At 34.3% G+C, this 19,343-nt stretch overlaps 2 protein-coding genes and 1 long non-coding RNA gene across 3 annotated transcripts in view; all 3 read left to right on the plus strand.

Moving 5' to 3' along the window:
- Positions 1-19,343, plus strand: part of LOC145467730 (uncharacterized) — a 256,990-nt gene that overhangs the window by 130,151 nt on the left and 107,496 nt on the right. The window lies entirely within an intron of this gene.
- Positions 701-2,200, plus strand: LOC145467727 (uncharacterized). The gene has a single exon (XM_081451327.1). The coding sequence runs from the start codon at positions 746-748 to the stop codon at positions 1,460-1,462; it is 717 nt and encodes a 238-aa protein (XP_081307453.1). The 5' UTR covers positions 701-745; the 3' UTR covers positions 1,463-2,200.
- Positions 11,088-19,328, plus strand: LOC145467750 (uncharacterized). The gene is made up of 5 exons (XR_014042101.1): positions 11,088-11,163; positions 11,289-11,342; positions 13,792-13,845; positions 14,388-14,414; positions 19,236-19,328. It is a non-coding gene; the product is annotated as an uncharacterized LOC145467750 (long non-coding RNA).

Here is a 19,343-nt window from a genome sequence, read left to right on the forward strand (position 1 = left end):
ATGTGCAGTGACCTTTAGTCCAGTTGCATCTGCTACATCCTACAAGTTTTCACAACAGCAACAATTTAAGAAACCCTCTTCTTTTATACGGAAGGAGCGAATTTAAAACTATGAAGGGATAAACTAAGCTGCCATGCCCCTACAGGTGTGTTTTCAGGAAACGAGAGAAAGCATGACAATGTCGCCGGCCAAAGGTCATATATGCAAATTAGTTCAAATTCTGTTAAATAAACCTTCAAAAGGAGTGTAAACTAGTGATGTGTTAATGAATTGTTTTGAACTTGGATACTATTAAATGAAGATCATAGACATAAGTATGCACTAAAGAATTCAAAGTAATCCATTGGCCATGCAATATTGCAATTGGGGAATACGTGTAAAAGAGAAGCAAAATTCCTGCTTCATTTACGTATGCGGCAATAAAGCAAACCCTGCTGTGGATCACAATTTTCAAAGATACTCGTGCGTGAGCCCGTCATGGTTGGACGTGGTTTCTGAGCGGAGCTTAAGTTTCCTTCTTTTATAATATTTCCTTGGTATTTTCGACCTTAATCACATCTTGGAGTGATGCTATGTAGTGCCAATTTCAATGAAGAAGACTAGTGGGAAACATAAAAGAGGAGAAAGAGGTTCATTGGAAGAAGAAGATAACGTTTCGAAACGATGCAATATGGCGGATAGTGTCGGCGAAATACCAACTGCTGCAGCCACTCAGCCCGAACCAAACCTAATTGACATCAAGGAGATGCTAGTTGAAATACAAACTACAGTTGCAACGATACTCAGGGAAAATCAAGAACTGAAGCAAGAAATTCTAGAGCTGAAATCCGCCCTAAATGCCAACCAAAGGGAAACGGAGAAGCTTAAAACGAAACTTACCAAAGCCGAGAAAGCAAATGACACGTTGAGGAACGAGCTTAACCACACAAGAATGAAACTAAAAGATCATATTGAAGAAATGAATAACTTAGAAGAAAAATATGACGACCTGGAGCAATATTCTCGTAAGAATTCGTTGGAAATTTTGGGCGTACCTGAAGGCGCGTACACATCAACCGACGAAGTTGTTATCCGTATTGGAGAAGCCATAAACGTCGATATCAAACCGGAAGATATAGAAATATCACACAAACTGAAAAGAAAAACCACTAAACCCGTAATTGTCAAATTCGTGAGCCACAAAGTAAAATCTCTTCTCTACAAAGCGAGAACCAAGCTTAAAAACGTGAAAATCTCTGACCTATTTCCAAGCTATGCTTTCGCGTCTCGAGAAGACCAGCGTATATTCATCAACGAGAATCTTACGAATTATCGAAGAGAGCTTTTCTGGAAAGTAAACAAGATGAAGAAAGATAACATGATTACCAGCACTTGGACAATGGATGGAAAAATATTCGTAAAGACATCGCCGAGCGGAGCACCGGTAAGGATTTATTGCGTAGAGGACTTAGACGATCTCTAAACTGTGTTAATATCAAAGGACTGCTAAATAAAAGAAGGGACTACGGACTGGATTGCTAAGCGAAGGAACTCCTAAAATAGGTCTGTTTTTTAAATTCATTATTGGTAATTTTTTTGTTTTGTTTTGTTTTGTTTTGTTTTGTTTTGGTGCTTACAATTGTTAATACGAGGGGGAATGCGAACCAAATTTTTTATTCCAAAAATCTATCCTTAAATGCATAAATTACACCTACACAAATGTTCGGTAATTTCATTGAATGTGAGAGGTCTCAGAGATACGGTTAAGAGAAGGAGCATTTTTACGTATTTGAAAGATCAGGAGGCCAATTTTTATTTTCTGCAAGAAACGTTTTCCAAAGTAAGCGACGAAGCCGTTTGGAGAAATGAATGGGGAGGTGAAATTTACTTTTCTCACGGGACTTCTCATAGCAAAGGTGTTTGTATCTTGATTAATCGAACGGTAAAAGAAAAAGTGACCTTCACATCCAGTGACGCAGACGGTAGAATAATCTTAATCAACCTCACTTACAACGGTCTAAAATTGTCATTTTGTAATATATACGCGCCCAACGACCACACACAACAAGTAAGTTTCATTCAAGAACTAAATTGTCTCTTAATTGACAAATCGGAAATTACAACTCTTATAGTAGGAGGTGATTGGAATTGTACGCTATCTAAAAAAGACAAAAAAGGTGGTTCTCCTTGGAGGCCAACAGCATGTAGGAATTTGGTAAATATCACCATGGATACCCTTGACCTTGTCGACATACAAAGAACTCGTTATCCGAATGTTAACAAGTTCTCTTACAGGTCTAAAACGTTAGGCGTGAAATCAAGGATAGACTTCTTTTTAATATCCAAGCACTTGACAAAATTTGTTAAAAAAAAGTGGACATCCAAACCTCAATAGCACCAGATCACAACACGATATTATTATCATTGTCGTGGCCGAACGAGAATCCTCGAGGACCGGGTTTTTGGAAATTCAATAATTCTCTATTAGAGGACAAGGAATACACAACCAAAATTCTAGAATTATATCCTCAGCTTCGCGAAAAATATAATTATGTAAATGACCAACAGCTGTTTTGGGAACTGATTAAAATGGAAATAAGAAGCACAACCATTTCGTTCTCTAAAGGAAAAGCACAGGCGATTCGTAAGCATGAAGTGGAGATCAAACAACAACTTGATGAGCTGGATAAAATAATCTGCAATAGCCAGAACCTTGATAACATTGACGGAATTCTTAAACAATATGATGACCTCAAAAAAGAACTCCAACATCAATATAATAATAAAGGTAAATCTGCAATCTTCAGATCTAAATGCCGCTGGGTAGAAGAGGGCGAAAAAGCCACAAAATACTTTTTTAATTTAGAAAAAAGGAACTATAATAGAAAAACTATCAACGAAATTAAATTGGAAAATGATGAAACAACTACTGATGAAACACAAATTCTATCAATGATCCGAATATATTATAGTAATTTGTATAATTCTCAAACAACAGATGCACAGGATAGCTTTGAAATGTTTACCGAAAGCATGGAAATTCCTAAACTAGACGATGCACAAAGAGATGCTTTAGACGGTCCTTTGACTTACGGAGAATGTAAAAAATCATTGGAGACTTTTGAAAACGGAAAATCACCAGGCGAGGATGGTTTTACCGTAGAATTTTATAAGCATTTCTTTGATCTTGTAGGAGCAGATCTATTAGCAAGCCTGAATGGAGCATACGAGCATGGGAGGTTATCGGTCTCTCAGCGTAGAGGCATAATTACGCTTTTACCGAAAGACGACGCTGAATTATTGCTTTTACAGAATTGGCGACCAATCACTTTACTTAATGTGGATTATAAAATTGCATCAAAAGCCATCGCAAGGCGAATTGAGCCAATGCTCTCAAAACTCGTACATCCGGACCAAACGGGCTTCATAAAAGGAAGATATATTGGAGAAAATGTAAGATTAATAAGTGATATTATGGAGCAAACTCAGGTGAACAACACTCCAGGTATATTAATATCAGTTGATTTTAAAAAAGCTTTTGACTCACTGGAATGGTCTTGTATTCAAAGTGCTCTCAAAAAATTCAATTTCGGTGATAGCTTAAGAAAATGGATCGAGATCTTCTACATGGACATAGAAAGCGCAGCTTTGAACAACGGTTTTGCAACGGACTGGTTTAAACCCTCTAGAGGAGTTAGACAAGGATGCCCACTCTCGCCATATCTGTTTATCCTGACAGCAGAAATACTATCAAACAAAATAAGACAAAACCCAACCATAAAAGGAATCAGAATTTTTGGCTCAGAGATCAAACTAAGCCAATTTGCAGACGATACCAACTTATTTTGTGCTGATGTGGCTTCTGCTGAACAAGCCCTGAAAACTATGAGTGCTTTTGGGAATTTCTCTGGATTAGTGCTCAACGTAGAGAAAACAAAAGCATTCTGGTTAGGGAAATGGTTGAATAATAGAACCAAACCACTAGGGATGAAATGGATGAATACTCCCACAAAATTACTAGGAATCTATATTTCCTATGACGAAAAAGGTAATAACCAGATGAACTTTAATTTGAAAGTACAAAAACTGCAGACAAATTTAGACATTTGGAAATCGAGAGGATTAACACTCTATGGAAAAGTACTGATAATTAAATCTTTGGGGTTATCTAACTTAATATACTCAATTTCAAATGTTAACGTCCCTAAGGAAATAGTGTCAATGGTAAAAGATAAAATGTTTCGTTTCCTTTGGAAAAATAAGAAGGACAAAATAAAACGGACTAGTATGTACCAAGACCTTTCCTCGGGAGGCTTACGGATGGTTGACATCGAACTTACGATAAAATCGCTCAGACTTGCATGGATCAAAAGACTTCTCTTTAGAGATAACTGCGATTGGAAAGTAGTACCGGACTATTTTTTTAACAAACACGGAGGTCTCAATTTCCTGCTTCGATGTAACTACGATGTCAAATATTTAAGGCACATTCCAACATTCTACAGAGACATACTTATTGCATTTGATGAAATCAAGACTCTGTACAATTATGATCAAGGAACCGAAACCATTCTCTTTAATAACAAAGAAATCTTAGTTGATGGAAAACCGCTATTTATAAGGGAATGGTTTGTCAAGGGTATCCACACGATCCAACAGCTTTTTAATGAAAACGGTCAATACCTAACTTTTCAAGAATTTCATGCTAAATATCATTGTAACACAAATTTTCTCCAGTTCTATCAAATCTTGAGTGCAATTCCTGTGAGCTTGAAGAACAGAGCGCGAGTCCTAGGGCAAAACTCGATCTTTAATTATAGAGAAAACTGGAAATCTTTTTTACTGAACGAAACTAATCAAATCAATTTTGAAACGTATAAGGCAAGAGACTATTACCGCCTACTTCTTGTTAAGAAACACCAATCACCTCATACTGGCCCGGAAAGATGGAAAAGAGATATTTCAATAGACACAGAGAATTGGACAGATGTCTTTAAAATGGCTTCAAAAACATGCAAAGAAAATAAGTTGAAAGAATTTCAATTCAAACTTATCCATAGGATTGTCATTACAAAGAAAGAACTCTTCAGATATGGGATAAATACAGACAGTGACTGCATCTACTGTGGTGAGCCAGACTCTATAAATCACACCTTTATCGACTGCGAATTTACAAAAACCTTCACATGCAAAGTCATCAATTGGTTTAACACTCAGAATGGTTCAAACTTTAAGCCAGATACAAAAGAAACGCTTTTCGCCACCTTTAAACATCCAACATATATGGAGCTAGTGAGAAAATTCAATTACACCCTCCTTTTTATGAATTTCTATGTGTATATAAGTAAACTAAACAACAGTTCGCTTGTACTACCCGAATTTATTGCTAGAATCAACTATAAATACAAAGTTGAAAATTTGTAAATTAACACCGAAAAAGTACTCGTAACGTAACAATGCTCGTCACAAACTTTATAGACTAAGTTACTTTTAATTGTATTAAATCAAGATTAGAAATCGTTCCTCCTCCCCCTTCCCCGCGCTACGAGTTGTTTGTTTGCTTTTTTGCTTATTTTGTAATTTTAAGTTTTCCTTTCCTTTTATTGTTTTTTTCTTTCTCTTTTTATTTCTGTTTCTTGCTCTTTATCCTGTTTAATTTAATTGTAGCTAATGTGTGCTGTCAGAATTAATTAATTATTTTATGTTATTCGTTTTCCTAATGTAAGTAACACCTGATGTAAATAAATAATGTACATTGTAGTATCGGAGTAAAAAAAAAAAAAAAAAAAAAGATACTCTTTGTCTACCACAACAACTCTCACTTATAAGTATCATAAAAAGATGCTCTCTCTGTGCAAAGAAGTACTCGACTCAAAGCTTGTGGGCCGTTAATAACTTCATGATTGTGCGGATGGCTGATGCGCTTACTGCTTAATGCAGTAAAGTTGCCAAGGATATACTCAAACCTTGTTAATAGACCTTAGATAAACATGAGAATCCAAATTTCAGAACCAGGCTGAAACCAGATGGCGATATATCGTGTTTAGGCTTCAGGACATGATATAAAAGTTGCCACACTCGTCTTTGAAGTCTCCAATCAAGTACTCAAGATGTTTGAAAAGTATACTGAGCTGTTCAAATCCATAGCATTCATTTTGGTGAATCTACACTCTTTGGCGCCCTCCAACATTCATGATATGTATTTCCTGTCAAGGCTAGACAGAAATTACAAGGTAGAAAACTAGTAGGTATTGACAATATGAAGAATAAACTTGAATAAATCTAGTGAAAACAAGAGAGAACCTATAGCACTTCCTGCGTGGATACAACCTGTCATGTTACAAGGTCCTTAAACTCGGTTCCAGAGACTGGACACAGTTTTGCTCTAAAAAGTCGATTTCGGGAGCTAAAAAAAGCACTTTCCGTTAGGATTTGACAGAAATGAAGTTCACCATTATTTTAAGCATGTTTGAAACTCTAGATTGGGCTAATAAAAGAGAGTACAAAAATTTCGTTTCAGTAGCACTTCAACATCAAGCTCAAGATACAAAACACTCAGTTAAATAGATGTGTTAAAAAGGTGACACTAGTCTCTGGTGAGGCTAGACAGAATTGAAATTTTAAGTTGAAGTTTTAAGTTATGTATAATTAAAACAGCATATCAAATTATTCTACATGTATAAATGCAGTCTTAGTGGAAAAGTAAAGAACTTTGTCACGCAATATGTTTTTCAAAACAGTTGTTTACCAAATGTCGCTTAAATTTCATTTTTTAGTGAAGGAATATATCAACAAAGACACACACTTTGTTTCTGACACAGACAAAGCATATGTCTTTTACAAACTACAGTGTAGTTTGTAAATGATAAAAATTCATTTTATTCCTTAATTTTTTTTGTTTGTCACAGATTTCATGCGTAAAACACGCATTGTTTAGTCATTCTATAATAACCAAAAGAAATCTTGGCTACCGCTCCATGGCCCCAGCACTCCTTGCTGTCCATAGTTACATGTGTGTCAAGACAAATGGCTTCCCTCCATTTCTTCTTGGGGAGGAATACAGATTGCACTCAAAAAAGTGGCAGAAATCAAGCCTAGAGCTCTATGTTACATGTACCTTAATGATGAAAAAAAAAATTGGTAGAAAAAGAACAACATCTGTGAACAGACTACTAAAAAAAACATAGCCTCAAGATCAAAAACAACTCACAAATAAAATTCCATGGAAATTATTTATTAACAGTAAATATCATCTGTTATAACAGATTAAATAATTATTAAAAATTATTATTGTTTGTGTATCTTCAAAACATCAAGAATAATTTTCTACTTAAATCTCTGAATGGGGATACACACAAAAGTGCTTGAAATAAATAGGACATTCAAAAAAATAGTGTAGTTCAAGAATAATATTGACAAACATTAAGACTACAACTTTCTGGTCTAGTTGCCTAAGTGTTTGTTAAGGAGTATATTTATTTCAATCAATGAATCAAAGAACTTGTATTGACTTTAACTACAGTAGAACATCCATTCAAAAGATTTTGGATGATAATAAAATAACCCCTGAGTACACAAGTTCCCTACCTGAGAATTAAATTTAAGACACATATACTGGTACTTCAGTAAAATGCCTCAAAGATAAAAGGAGAATACTGGTTTCTACAAACTTTATATTTCATTCTTACAGAGTCAGACAACAGTGAGCAAGTACATGTACCAAGAATCGTCAATTTCTGTAAGCAGTCCTTTGTAACGTAACTTATAACAAGGAGCCTAAAACTGTGACCTTAACTGTGACGTTAATAAACTGAAATTTTTTTTGCATGGACCATCTAATCAATAGCTAAACATAGTAGTACATAGCTTGCAACAAGAACCTTCAGGCACTGAACTTTCCTACACTAATAACCATCTTTTTGCTTGAAAGACATGTAGCACAGTGACACCTTTGAAAAGTAATGATACAAACTACATGATTAAGCAGTTAGCAATTTTAATACAACTATAATTTTACAATTTCTGCTGTAGTAGTACAATGTAACTTTTATAATGATATATCCCCTTACATAATTGTATTATTAGTGTATCACATTAATAAGCACTTAATGACTGGCCCCAAGAGAAACATTGAGGGTCGAGAGAAAACAAAACTCACTGTTTCCCGAGGGGCCAATCATTAAGTGTTTAGTTATACCTCCCAACCCAAAAATAGAAAAAAAACTGTGAAAAATGGTTTGCTTGACGCCTACAGTGGCTGTGCTTGCAGTACAAACGATGGTCCGAGCTATCCCGCTACCAAAACAACACGATAACAGTCTTTTTCTTCGCAGCTAACAAAAAATAAAGACAATAATTAAGCTGCTTAGCCTTAGATTCTATAATGCTTCACTCGAGAATTCTGGGTTTGATTTAATTTGACGAGAAACAGCATATTTTGTTGTAAATGACACAACCATTTTCCTACCTGGTGACAGCGATCAAAGAGCGAATTGGTGAACACGAGCCACCCATTTTTGGCGCAAATTAAAAGCTTGAAGATATAAAATGTTCAAACTTTCTCCACTGTTAATCTGATATGTTTTTGCTATTATAAATTCCTTTTCTTGAATAATGAATGCCTTCTCTAATGAGAAACGTTGTCCTACTTCAATGGCTTTTTGACATCAGGCCGACTGGCACACAAATTTGCCGCCATTTCAAGGTGCATGACCTGATCACGTGTGAGTGAAAAGTTCAAGTTATTGTTTTCTTAGGGAATTAGAGAGTTTTGTTCACCCTATGGAGTTAGTGAGTTTTGACCCATGGCACGTGACACGTTGTCCTCCAATGGAAAATGTATTTGAGTTGGGAGATATAACAAAAATAATTATAACATTACAACAACTAACTCTTTGAGACTTCAGGAAAATGTTAATTTAAAAACAATAAATGTGTAAATAATACATTTTTCACAAGGAAATGTTTAGTAATTATTATGAAGAAGAGCTCCCAAAATCAACTGCCGGTCAACTCTCAGCCGACAGTTGACCTGTCTTTTCAGGACCTGTTCTTCACATTTACCCAATCTTATATTGGTTTTAACATCCAGCACTAATATCTTGCTTTCATAGACTCACTGTTGGATTCAAACAGAGCTGTTCCACATCAAGAGAGTAAGCATTGCTGTTATAATTGTCTTCAATATTTCTATATAACATGCTATTCCAGAAACTTCGCACCATTCAACGAAAATGTCAAAAAGTAGGCTAATATAAATGAATTTTCAGAAATAAGTGAAATCAATAGCCATACAAGGTGAACTGATAATGCCTCTAAATCTCATTTCAAGAATTCAATTAAATATTGTTTGGAACTATTGTACACTGTAGCATATTTTACAAGTAATTACCCATTAGATTTTTCACTATTCTAATACCAAACACTCAGACTATCTTCTTCTTTTACAGATTTGCAGCTGAGTCGTTCAAGTCATAGTTCTGTCCTACAAATTCCATGTATGTGATTCGAATAACTATTTATTCTCTAAGTAAATAGCTCTTTATAACATTGTATAAGGTAACATATACATGCACTAACAAGCTTTTAGCCAGATGGTTGTGTAGACATCCTGTGAAAGGCCAGTTATCAAGCTCCACCAACCTGAGAGGGCCACCATATTCATGTAGGAAAGAAAAGGAAACCCATGAAATGATTTTCTCAAGGTTATCATGATGGCTAGCAGTTCATGGGCACGTATGCATGATGGTGGTGGAAGTGACAGCTGAATCACACAAGCTGGCAACCATACTCCAGCTAAAAGGTTGACAGACACATGCAGCCTTAGTTTTATCGTGTCCCTCTTTGATATTAGACACCCATGTTATAGTCAACTGACACCTGGTGAAACAAGGTATTTGCTGACCAGTATCACGTGACCATATCACGCACTCAAGTTTAGAGCTCATTGAGGTCACAGTTTTTTAAGATGACCACTGACCAACTGTTGGTTTTCAAATGAATTGTGGGTTCATGTCAAGTTAACATCAGGGCGGGTTGTTTGGAAGCCAATTAACACTAACCCAGGATTAAAAGTTAACTGAAGTGTAAATTTATCTTGTATACAAAGATTTTTCTAATCACTTCTTATATTTCGTGTATTTTGAGATTATTCAAACTCAAAACAGAAGGCCAAAGACTATAAACAGAAAATCTCACTGCAAAGATACTAAATTCAAATCAAAATTCCTGCTTAGCTTGGGTTAGCTTAATCAGACTTTAAACAACCCAGCCCAAAAGCTTCACTTTTAGCCTTCGTTACATCTATACATTAAACTTTTTTCTTTATAGATCACAATCATTCTAGACGACATGCCAGATGTAAGTACTTTATAATTATTACAAAAAAATGTCCAGGGTTAACAGAAATTATAGTTCTCCTTGGTTGATGTACATTACATAACAGATAACTTTTAACACAGTTGAACTTCCCATAAGCGACCACCCAAAATGTCAAGCCTAGGTAATCGCTTAAGATAGCTGACACCATCTTAGGTGAAAATTATGCATTATTAGCATATGATAGCTACAGATTTACCCCATGTTTTAAATGTTTTATTCATGAACTTTTCCTAGATCACAGACAACGACCCTATAACATTAATTCATCTAGTCATCAACGCCAACACCATAAGTACACTTATTTTCATAAAGTTTAACAAAAACGTTTATTACTGGCTTTTTATGTTAATTTTATGACTTTCAGCATAATAATTTTAACTACAGCTGTTACAAGGCCCCAAAATAACAAATGTATTCAAACCTATTTTTTTAGACTGCCTTCATGCTGCAAATGCTTTATCACAACATAAGTACAAGTGTCATTTCTAATACTTCATTGGTATAACTACTAACATTTTTACTGTTATTCTAACAAATAAACAACAAAATTTCAGTAAATTTAATATTTTACATTAAGACCCTCAACACTTGCATAGTAAGTACAAAATAAATCTTAACGCATTGATATATTGTTTATTCTTTGCATACAAATAATGACAGGACTTGTCTTTTAGGAAATCTCACCATGAACATCACCAATTACTGGAACTACCAATATACATTACATGGCTGCAAAATCATTTACTGAGTGTAAGAGGAGTAATACACATGATGGATCCATGCCCTCGGATCACAACAACACAGGTAACATGCCCCTACAGTTGATTAAAACACAATTTCAGATTACTTGTGATTTTGAAGCAGTCAGAACAAAAATATATATATATAAATTTGGTTGACTGAAAACTAAAAACATTTTAATTTTTTAGATTCCACCATCAGATGCTCAAACACTTGCACAAGTCACCAATAAATGCAAAAAAGTAGGTACATCAGTCGTTACATAAAAGCTATTTCCCATCAGTTTAGCTGATGCTAAAATGAAATATACATGTACATGTAGTTGACATTAAAATGTAAACATCCTAATACAACATTATAATTTAACTTAACCTAACAGACACAAAACCAAACAAAAAATTAACAAGTTTGTAAAAACACAATATAGCTTTCTGTACAAGGCACAAAATGCCATGAGTAAAAAAAAGAAGAGACAAAAGATGGAATTGACTACCTACATGTGACTTGTTGGATGTTGACTGAAGCATAATGGTGACAGAAACAAAATTTGAAGTCTGTTATCTGCACCATATGCAACCTCTCACGCAAAAATGTACACTAATAGGTATCCGTTCAAACATCTAAAAACCATTTGCTTGCCATTTGCCATCCATTTGTCATCCATTCATGATCAATAGGATGCCATTTGAACAGATTGGGTCATTCATTCAGAAAACTTTCCAGCTGTTCAAATGGCTGCTGCTATCCATTTGAAAAAAACTCTTCACCCATTCAAACAGATGAAGTTATCCATTCAAAAAAAATATTCATTTGTTCAAAAAACTGAGGTTAACCATTCAAATTCAAATGGCTAAGGCTACCTGCTCAAAAAAAAATAGTGATCTGTTCAAATAGCTGAAGTTATCCATTCAAAAAATAGTCATCCATTCAAACAGCTAAGAAATTTTCCAACAAATAAATTGTCTAACAGTATGTAGTAGCCCTGATGACATGACACTATAATGTTACAAGTTCATCAGTATGATGAGAACTCAAAAAAGGAGGTTGCTCCAAAAAGGTTACTTTTTTGTCTTCCCCCATAGCAAGTAAACATTCAACTTTTCCACTCACGAAGTTTCAGCCACTGAAGTACCTGCTATCCTGAACAAATTTATCTCAAATGAGGCAACTTCAGAGACCCCTACTTTGAAAGTGTACTTGGCAGCCAGGCCGTGTTTATGTGACGTCATTCCATCCAACTCACATTGATGGAAAGAAAAAACCTTGCAACTGACTTTGCATCCTTTACAGGGTCAGCAAAATATTCAAAGGCTTGTTGCAAGCCATTTGGACAAAATATCTTACACAAAATGACATCACAAAAATACAGCCTGAAATGTTGGTAACAATGTTGAATTTTGGGCCTCTTTGGAGACAAATTATTAGCATTGACAAAAAATATCCATTCTTTGTAGTGACCTTCTCCTTTAAGTAATCTTCTGTGACTATATGTTTTAACTTAATTCTTTCTTGCATACCAAAATTGAAAACAGACAAAAACTACTCATAATTTAGATAAACAACAATTCAGTAAACCTTAATATAATTTATTACTAATTTGACTCCAGCCACAAAAGGCTTGTTGCTATGTTGAAAAATTATAGAAGTTCAGCAGTTTGCAACACATCACACTGAACTGTGAAAAATGCTCACAATATAACTAATTAAATTGTCATACCAGATTTTCTTACCATGGATCAGCTACATTAAAACTATTATATCTACAAGTTCCCTATGGATTCTTCCTCCTAAGAAAATGCTCAACAGTCCATTATTTCAATCCTACCCATACACCTTACTATGAAACTTGTTCACAGGCTAACATCAGATGGGATGTTTACTCATCTTTAATACAAGCCAGGGCTTCAAATAACGGCCGGTAAACGGACAATGTCCAGTTAAAAATAGATTTTATCTGGTCAAATCCTTAGATGGCCAGACAATTTGTCCAGTCATTTACGCTGGTAAGGAAAAAATTTAGAGCAGTCAAGTTTTAAATATTTAAGGTTCAATATTATTGGCATTTGTTAAAAAGGAGGGGGAAAAGGCGAATACTTAACTACCAGTCCAAGAACTTTTAATAAATGATTCATAATAGTCATAAAATTTCCGGCTATTGTTGCAACTTTTAGCACAGATGTGATACTGATTTTGCTGTACCAGAAGTTCCACTTTTCTTGCGTTGAGATCATTGCTCAAGTACAATAAATGCTTTGAAAATTTACTTGTTTCATATTTAAACATCATATGAAGGAAGAGGAGGCACTTTTATAGTAATAAGATGTAATTGACGTTTGTCCAACCAAAAATGGGATATGTCCAACGTAAAATACACTGTAGGTTTGACCAGACAATTTGACCAGCGCCAGCCGGGAAATTATTTGTAGCCCTGCAATATTTAATTTTAAAACAAAAATAAAGCCTTATGTAAGTTCAACATAAACTTTTTGTAGTATAAGTTCTGAAAATATATTCTTATCCTAGTGTTCTGCTATTTAAAATATTATTTCCATTTCCCAGTGACTTCCTTTTTACTATGAACTCAACAATAAGGCATTCAGTACTACCATAAAACATAGTGCATTTGACAATATTTACTCTTTTTTAGTAGCTATAAATAAATAAATGCAGAATCTTGTATCCATTATATAGGTGAGCAGACAAATTTACCACGATCTTAAAGAACAAATGTTACACTGGCAACAGGTAAATCCATCAATTCATTTGATTTTTCTTCACTAACTATACTTTAAACACTACCTTTTGCTACGCTTTTATGAGATGCTGTTATTGGCTATGACTTAATCCACCTTTCAATTCATTAACAGTCTTTTTACAACTACATGTATAAAAAATTCTCATTTATCAAGTCCCAATAACTACCACCTCCACATTCTACTCCTACATTTTGTACCTAATTACTGACTATTTACTTATTTATTTGTTTTGCACATTCATGTGCAATAATAAAATTCAAGGAATCCATATGCGATGTAATGTAACAAATTACAAAACAGCCGCTAATTTTTCTTTACCACAGTCTTATTCTTTTTGGCTTAGCAATTACAATTTTTATCATGTTTCCATTAATAAATATATGCAAGCTTCTTAAATTACTTCTATATGAAGTATTCCAGTCCTAAAAATTAAGATTGTAACTGAAATAGGATTTTCCTTTCATCAATATTGCACCACCAAACACTTCCAAACAAACATTAATGCAATTATTATTCGTTTTTATATACCAGATTGCTGACAGTGCTGAAACAGATGAGGTAAATTAAAGAGTCCAACGATTACTGTTCATGCAAACCATAACTTTTATAAGTACAGTTGAACCCTGTTAATTAGAACTCACTTACATGTATTTCAAATCCCCCATTATTTTGCATTCAAAACAATTTCCCTTGGATCAACCCTTCAAGCCAACCCTTTGTCATTTCCCCTGAGAGTTTAAAATAAAGGAGTTTAACTTATTATAAAATTTCCAGAGGTGAATATAACAATTGGACAAAATGATTGGTCAAAAACCTTGGCTTATGATACTATATTCACCGCACTGGGTGGTGAATATAACATTTTTGAACCTGATTACTAAGCTTGCCACCTTTACAATCTCAGGAAATACACATGGTCATCTCAGTAAGTAAACATGAACAAAATTTTAATTTTCACTGTATTCGAGAGACATCACTCCAAGTCCAAGATATTTGAAAGAGTGAATCTTTCCAAGAACTCACATTCAAGATATTTAAAAATTGTAAGCACAATGGCTACGTTGATCGCCAGCAGGTAAGATCGATTGACCAAAATTTATTTTTCTTCAAACTAAAGCTACTCATTTTTAACCAATAATGACAACAGTGAATGAAATCAACAATGATAAAACAAAGATATCAGATGAATTTATTTTGCGTAGTGTTTTGCTCGTTTGTTTTACTGCTGAACTTGATGAGTAAATTGATTCACAATCGATGGACATGTAAGCTTAGTATTAAAACTACTGTATACAACTTCATATGTGTACATGCAAACAAACAATTGGGTCTGTGTTTTTATGTGGTAGTCTATCATTCTGTAATCTTTGATGTTCACCTCTGAAAATTATCCCAAAAAAATTATTCAACTTCAACAAATAATATTGTTAAAGATGATTTCCAGTCCATACTGCAGGGTCTCAGCTCCCCACAACCTCATTCTCAAAATCTCTCATCTTACCACCCCCTGAAGCCAACGAACAGAGACCCTGGTTGGGTCTGGTCATGTGTCTCTCAGAATCTGGGAGATGACAATTAAATTATTGAAGGGATGAACAGCCTAGGAGGAATTTTGTCTATACTTAGCGTACAGGAGTGCAAGATGTGTTGTCACCAAAGTAAACCTGGAACGATATGATATTCTGCAGCAATGTCCAGCAGTAATATTCTACAAATGCTGAGGAAAACTTATCCATCATCTGATAGTAGAAATTCAAGTTGCTGAAGTTTATGTAGCTCAGTGATAGATGTTACATCAAAATTTGTAAAAATCTCCTCAAGAAGACAAATGGAGAATTGCACACAGCAGCCGAGGCTGTGTATGGAAGATCTTTAACTCATCTTTGGCTCAGAATGAAGTGCAAGTCTTACGAATGGCGATTAAATAATTATAGAGTTTTAAGGCCTTTTAATTCACCACAGAAAGCCAAAGTCACTTCGATTTTCAGGATTCTGTTTTTCTTTGTGACTACCTTGTAAAAATATTGAGACCTCATTGTAAAAACTGTCGAGACTTTTTCAGCCCCGTCACAGACAGGAGCTGTAGAATTCAAACTGTTCCAAAAGTAGCATTATCGAAATTTGACTGCTAATAAATGTCGAAGGAAATAAATTTTTCTCATCTAATTATTATCTGCAGTGGTAAGTTTTGTCAGTATCGAGACACCTTATCACCTTAAGGATACATGTGTGTTGTTATGTTTAATGAAATGTTATCCCTTTACAGTTCTGCGCGATTTTGGGCGTGATTTTATCAGGATGCTCATGTTTTGTGCTACTAATTTTGTAACAAGAAAAGAACATCGATGTATGCTTTGAGAAAACGCTGTCTTGTTTGTCAAATTCACAGCAAAAAGTAAACATGATACGTCCACGATGAAATTCTGACCTTGTTTCTGAAAAGTGTTAGTGTCTGTCTTCCTTGAGGAAGACAAAGTTACTAGTTCGGCCAATTTCATTTTGTTTACTAGCCAAATTTAAAGTGGCTAGTGGAAATCAGAAACCTACTAGCCAAAACTAAATTTCCACTAGTCTGTGGCTAGTTGGCTACTGTTAGTGTCGAGCCCTTTATATAGTGAATTGTGACCCTGCAGGCCCAACTATTTGATTATAACTGTTTGCAAGCACAGTACATTGCACAAATATCATATTTATCTTCATCCAGCTTTCCTTCAAAGACTGCCATAGTTTTACTTTGAGAAAGCTATCCATTTTCCTAGAGACATTCTTATGTTTTTTGCATCAATTTTGATCGAGTGCATTCAAAGGAGAAACATCAATTACTACATAATGAAATTGCATCTGCTCAACATCCTCAGTTGAAATATGACTGACTTTCCATAAATCTGGTGGGTAAGACAGCAACACTGAACATCGTGACCGTGTTAAATTGCCTTGAGACAGACTTCATTAACCTTAAGATAAACATTGGAATAGATGTTATTCGAAATTTCAGCCTGAAGACTAAGTACTGTTAAACACCGCAGGTAACTGCAGTCGCAGCTCGATACTTTGAATTTGACAAAGCTCAACGTGACAAATTGCTGATTATAGAGGACTCTTCCCTGATGTTCTCAATTGTCAAAGTGACATGTGACCAGACTCAACTAGGGTCTCTTCTTGCTCACTCCAGGGGGTGGTAAGATGAGAGACCCTGGAAATGAGGTTGAGCTCCCTAATGTTTATAAACATAAAAATTCTCACTCAATGGAATACAAATCAATGTTATTCGTTACAAACCATATACCTTATCTTTTAGGCCTTTCAAATTCTTTTTTAAACTGCTTCATTGATTTTTACAGCTGCAAAATTATTTCATCAACTGATATCAGAAAGAACAAAACATAATGGTGGTTGGGGTGAAACTTTGAATTTATTTCATGTAAGTAGTAACAAAATCTTCACATTTGTGACGTCATATATGAAACAAAACAAATCACATAAACAAACTCTAAAGAGTATGCAGACTCAAACTGGAAATCACCTTTAAGTATAAATTTATATAAATACAACAAAAGTTCCCAACAATTCACTGCAATGTAAAATCAAATTTTACCATGCATTTCTAGTCAACATATAAACACAATATTATCTTTGACTCAACAAAACTTGTTTCTATGTTAGGAATTTACTGGATAAAAATATACAAGACCTTAAATGAACATACAGGTAAATTATTTAATAGATCCTTAAAGATTCTTCTCTTTTTTTATACATTACAAATGACAAATCACCAGAAAAATCTACAAAATAGTTGATATTTTAACTAGTATCAAAGTTTTTAGTTTGGCCTACTATGTTAACTACCAACATCTGCTGCAATTCAATTCCAATAAAAAAAAAAACATTTTAAAATAACAAAAAATTATACTGAATTTTCAACTGACTGAATACCATAAATGCTAAAGAGGAAATGTTCATTTGTAATGATTTGTAATGAGTGTAAAACAAAGAAAACATCTGAGTCTTTGACACACTTTAAATTCTGGCAATGAGAAATGAGCATTTCATCTTTATCAAGTAATATAATTTTTGGCTTCTTCAACATGACAGAGTAGGAAAAACCTCAAGTCCAATTGCCACTAAATATTGCTCTTAAGCAAATGAGAATGGAAGTTTGGTGATCTCTAGGCAAGTAATATTATAGCCTTTGACAGCAGTCATGTGAGTGATAATTTCCAATCAAAAAATAATTACAAAATTCAAGACTGCAAGATAAGCAAAACAATAAGTTGAAAGTATGGATTAATTTCAAATCCAAGCATACTTTGCCTGCGTTCGTCCTCTGATTCTCATACTGGCCACCAAATTGGATGTTGTGTACAATAGAAATCTGGCATTACTAAGAAACTAAGTTTGTAGTAGATTCCACATGGTAACGAAAAATACAATCATTCTAGTTTCTTTTCACCAACGCATCCTAATGGGCAACTGATATTATGCTGAAGCCAATTAAAAACTGAAATGTACTAGCCCACTGGACAACTGGATTTCAAACTTTTTTCCTGCCCTTCACTTGAAAAAAAATCCCTTCTTCATCAAAAATCTTTAACCATTCAGCATAAGTTTAAACATAAATCATTCAATGTAAATGCACATGTACCAGTTATTATCCAACCACAATGTTGTCTCAGCTTCTTTTTCAATAATTGAAAATTTCACAGTAAAGTACAGATTTTGTAGAAATCAAGTACTTTTAATTTCCTTTCTTATTTCTTTTCTGTTCAAAGTCAGCTAAGCTTGTATTCCCCAATGGTATACACTGTATATTGTCATTATTTCTATGCAAGCATTCAAGATATTTAATATTGACAACAATAAATTGGACATTGAAATATCCTTATATACTGCTCACTGCATAGACAGATTGTTCAAGACTATTTAAACATTCTTGTTCTGTTCATACAGTGAGCATGGAAAGCAAATTTTTCTTTTCAAATTTTCATGATGGTAACTGAACCACAACTACAACAATTATTTTCAACCCCTAAATGGAAACATCATTTAGATAGTGGTTAGATAAATATTGCTTTAATTACAACAAATGAAACTAAAAGACTACACCCTTTTTGAGAGAAATTTTTACCATATCACAACTCCCTTCAAATCTCACTGATCCAAGAATTGCAATGTCTTAATTGCTTTCCAACTTAAGATTTACTTTAAGATGTCAATGTCTTTCAAGGAAATCACTGTACACAGCAATTAAATTTGAAACCCAAGTACTAATAGTCCATAAAATCTCTTTAAAATTTACTCACTGCAGAGCCAATATAAAAAAATTGCACACACCTATACAGCATTTAATCTATGTCTTTTTGTTTTCTTTTTTTTTTTCAGCTTCCAACAGTGATCATCACTACATGTTATTGCCAAATCAAAGTTGTGTTAATTAACTTAAAGATAATATGTACAGGTGTACATACAGTATAAAGTAAACCAAAACAT

The sequence above is a fragment of the Orbicella franksi genome, chromosome 14 (assembly GCF_964199315.1).
Source record: "Orbicella franksi chromosome 14, jaOrbFran1.1, whole genome shotgun sequence".
In the NCBI taxonomy this organism is placed as follows: Eukaryota; Metazoa; Cnidaria; class Anthozoa; order Scleractinia; family Merulinidae; genus Orbicella; species Orbicella franksi.

Excerpts from the sequence above, each read along its gene's own strand:
- LOC145467727 (XM_081451327.1), top strand. The coding sequence starts at position 746 with ATGCTAGTTGAAATACAAACTACAGTTGCAACGATACTCAGGGAAAAT.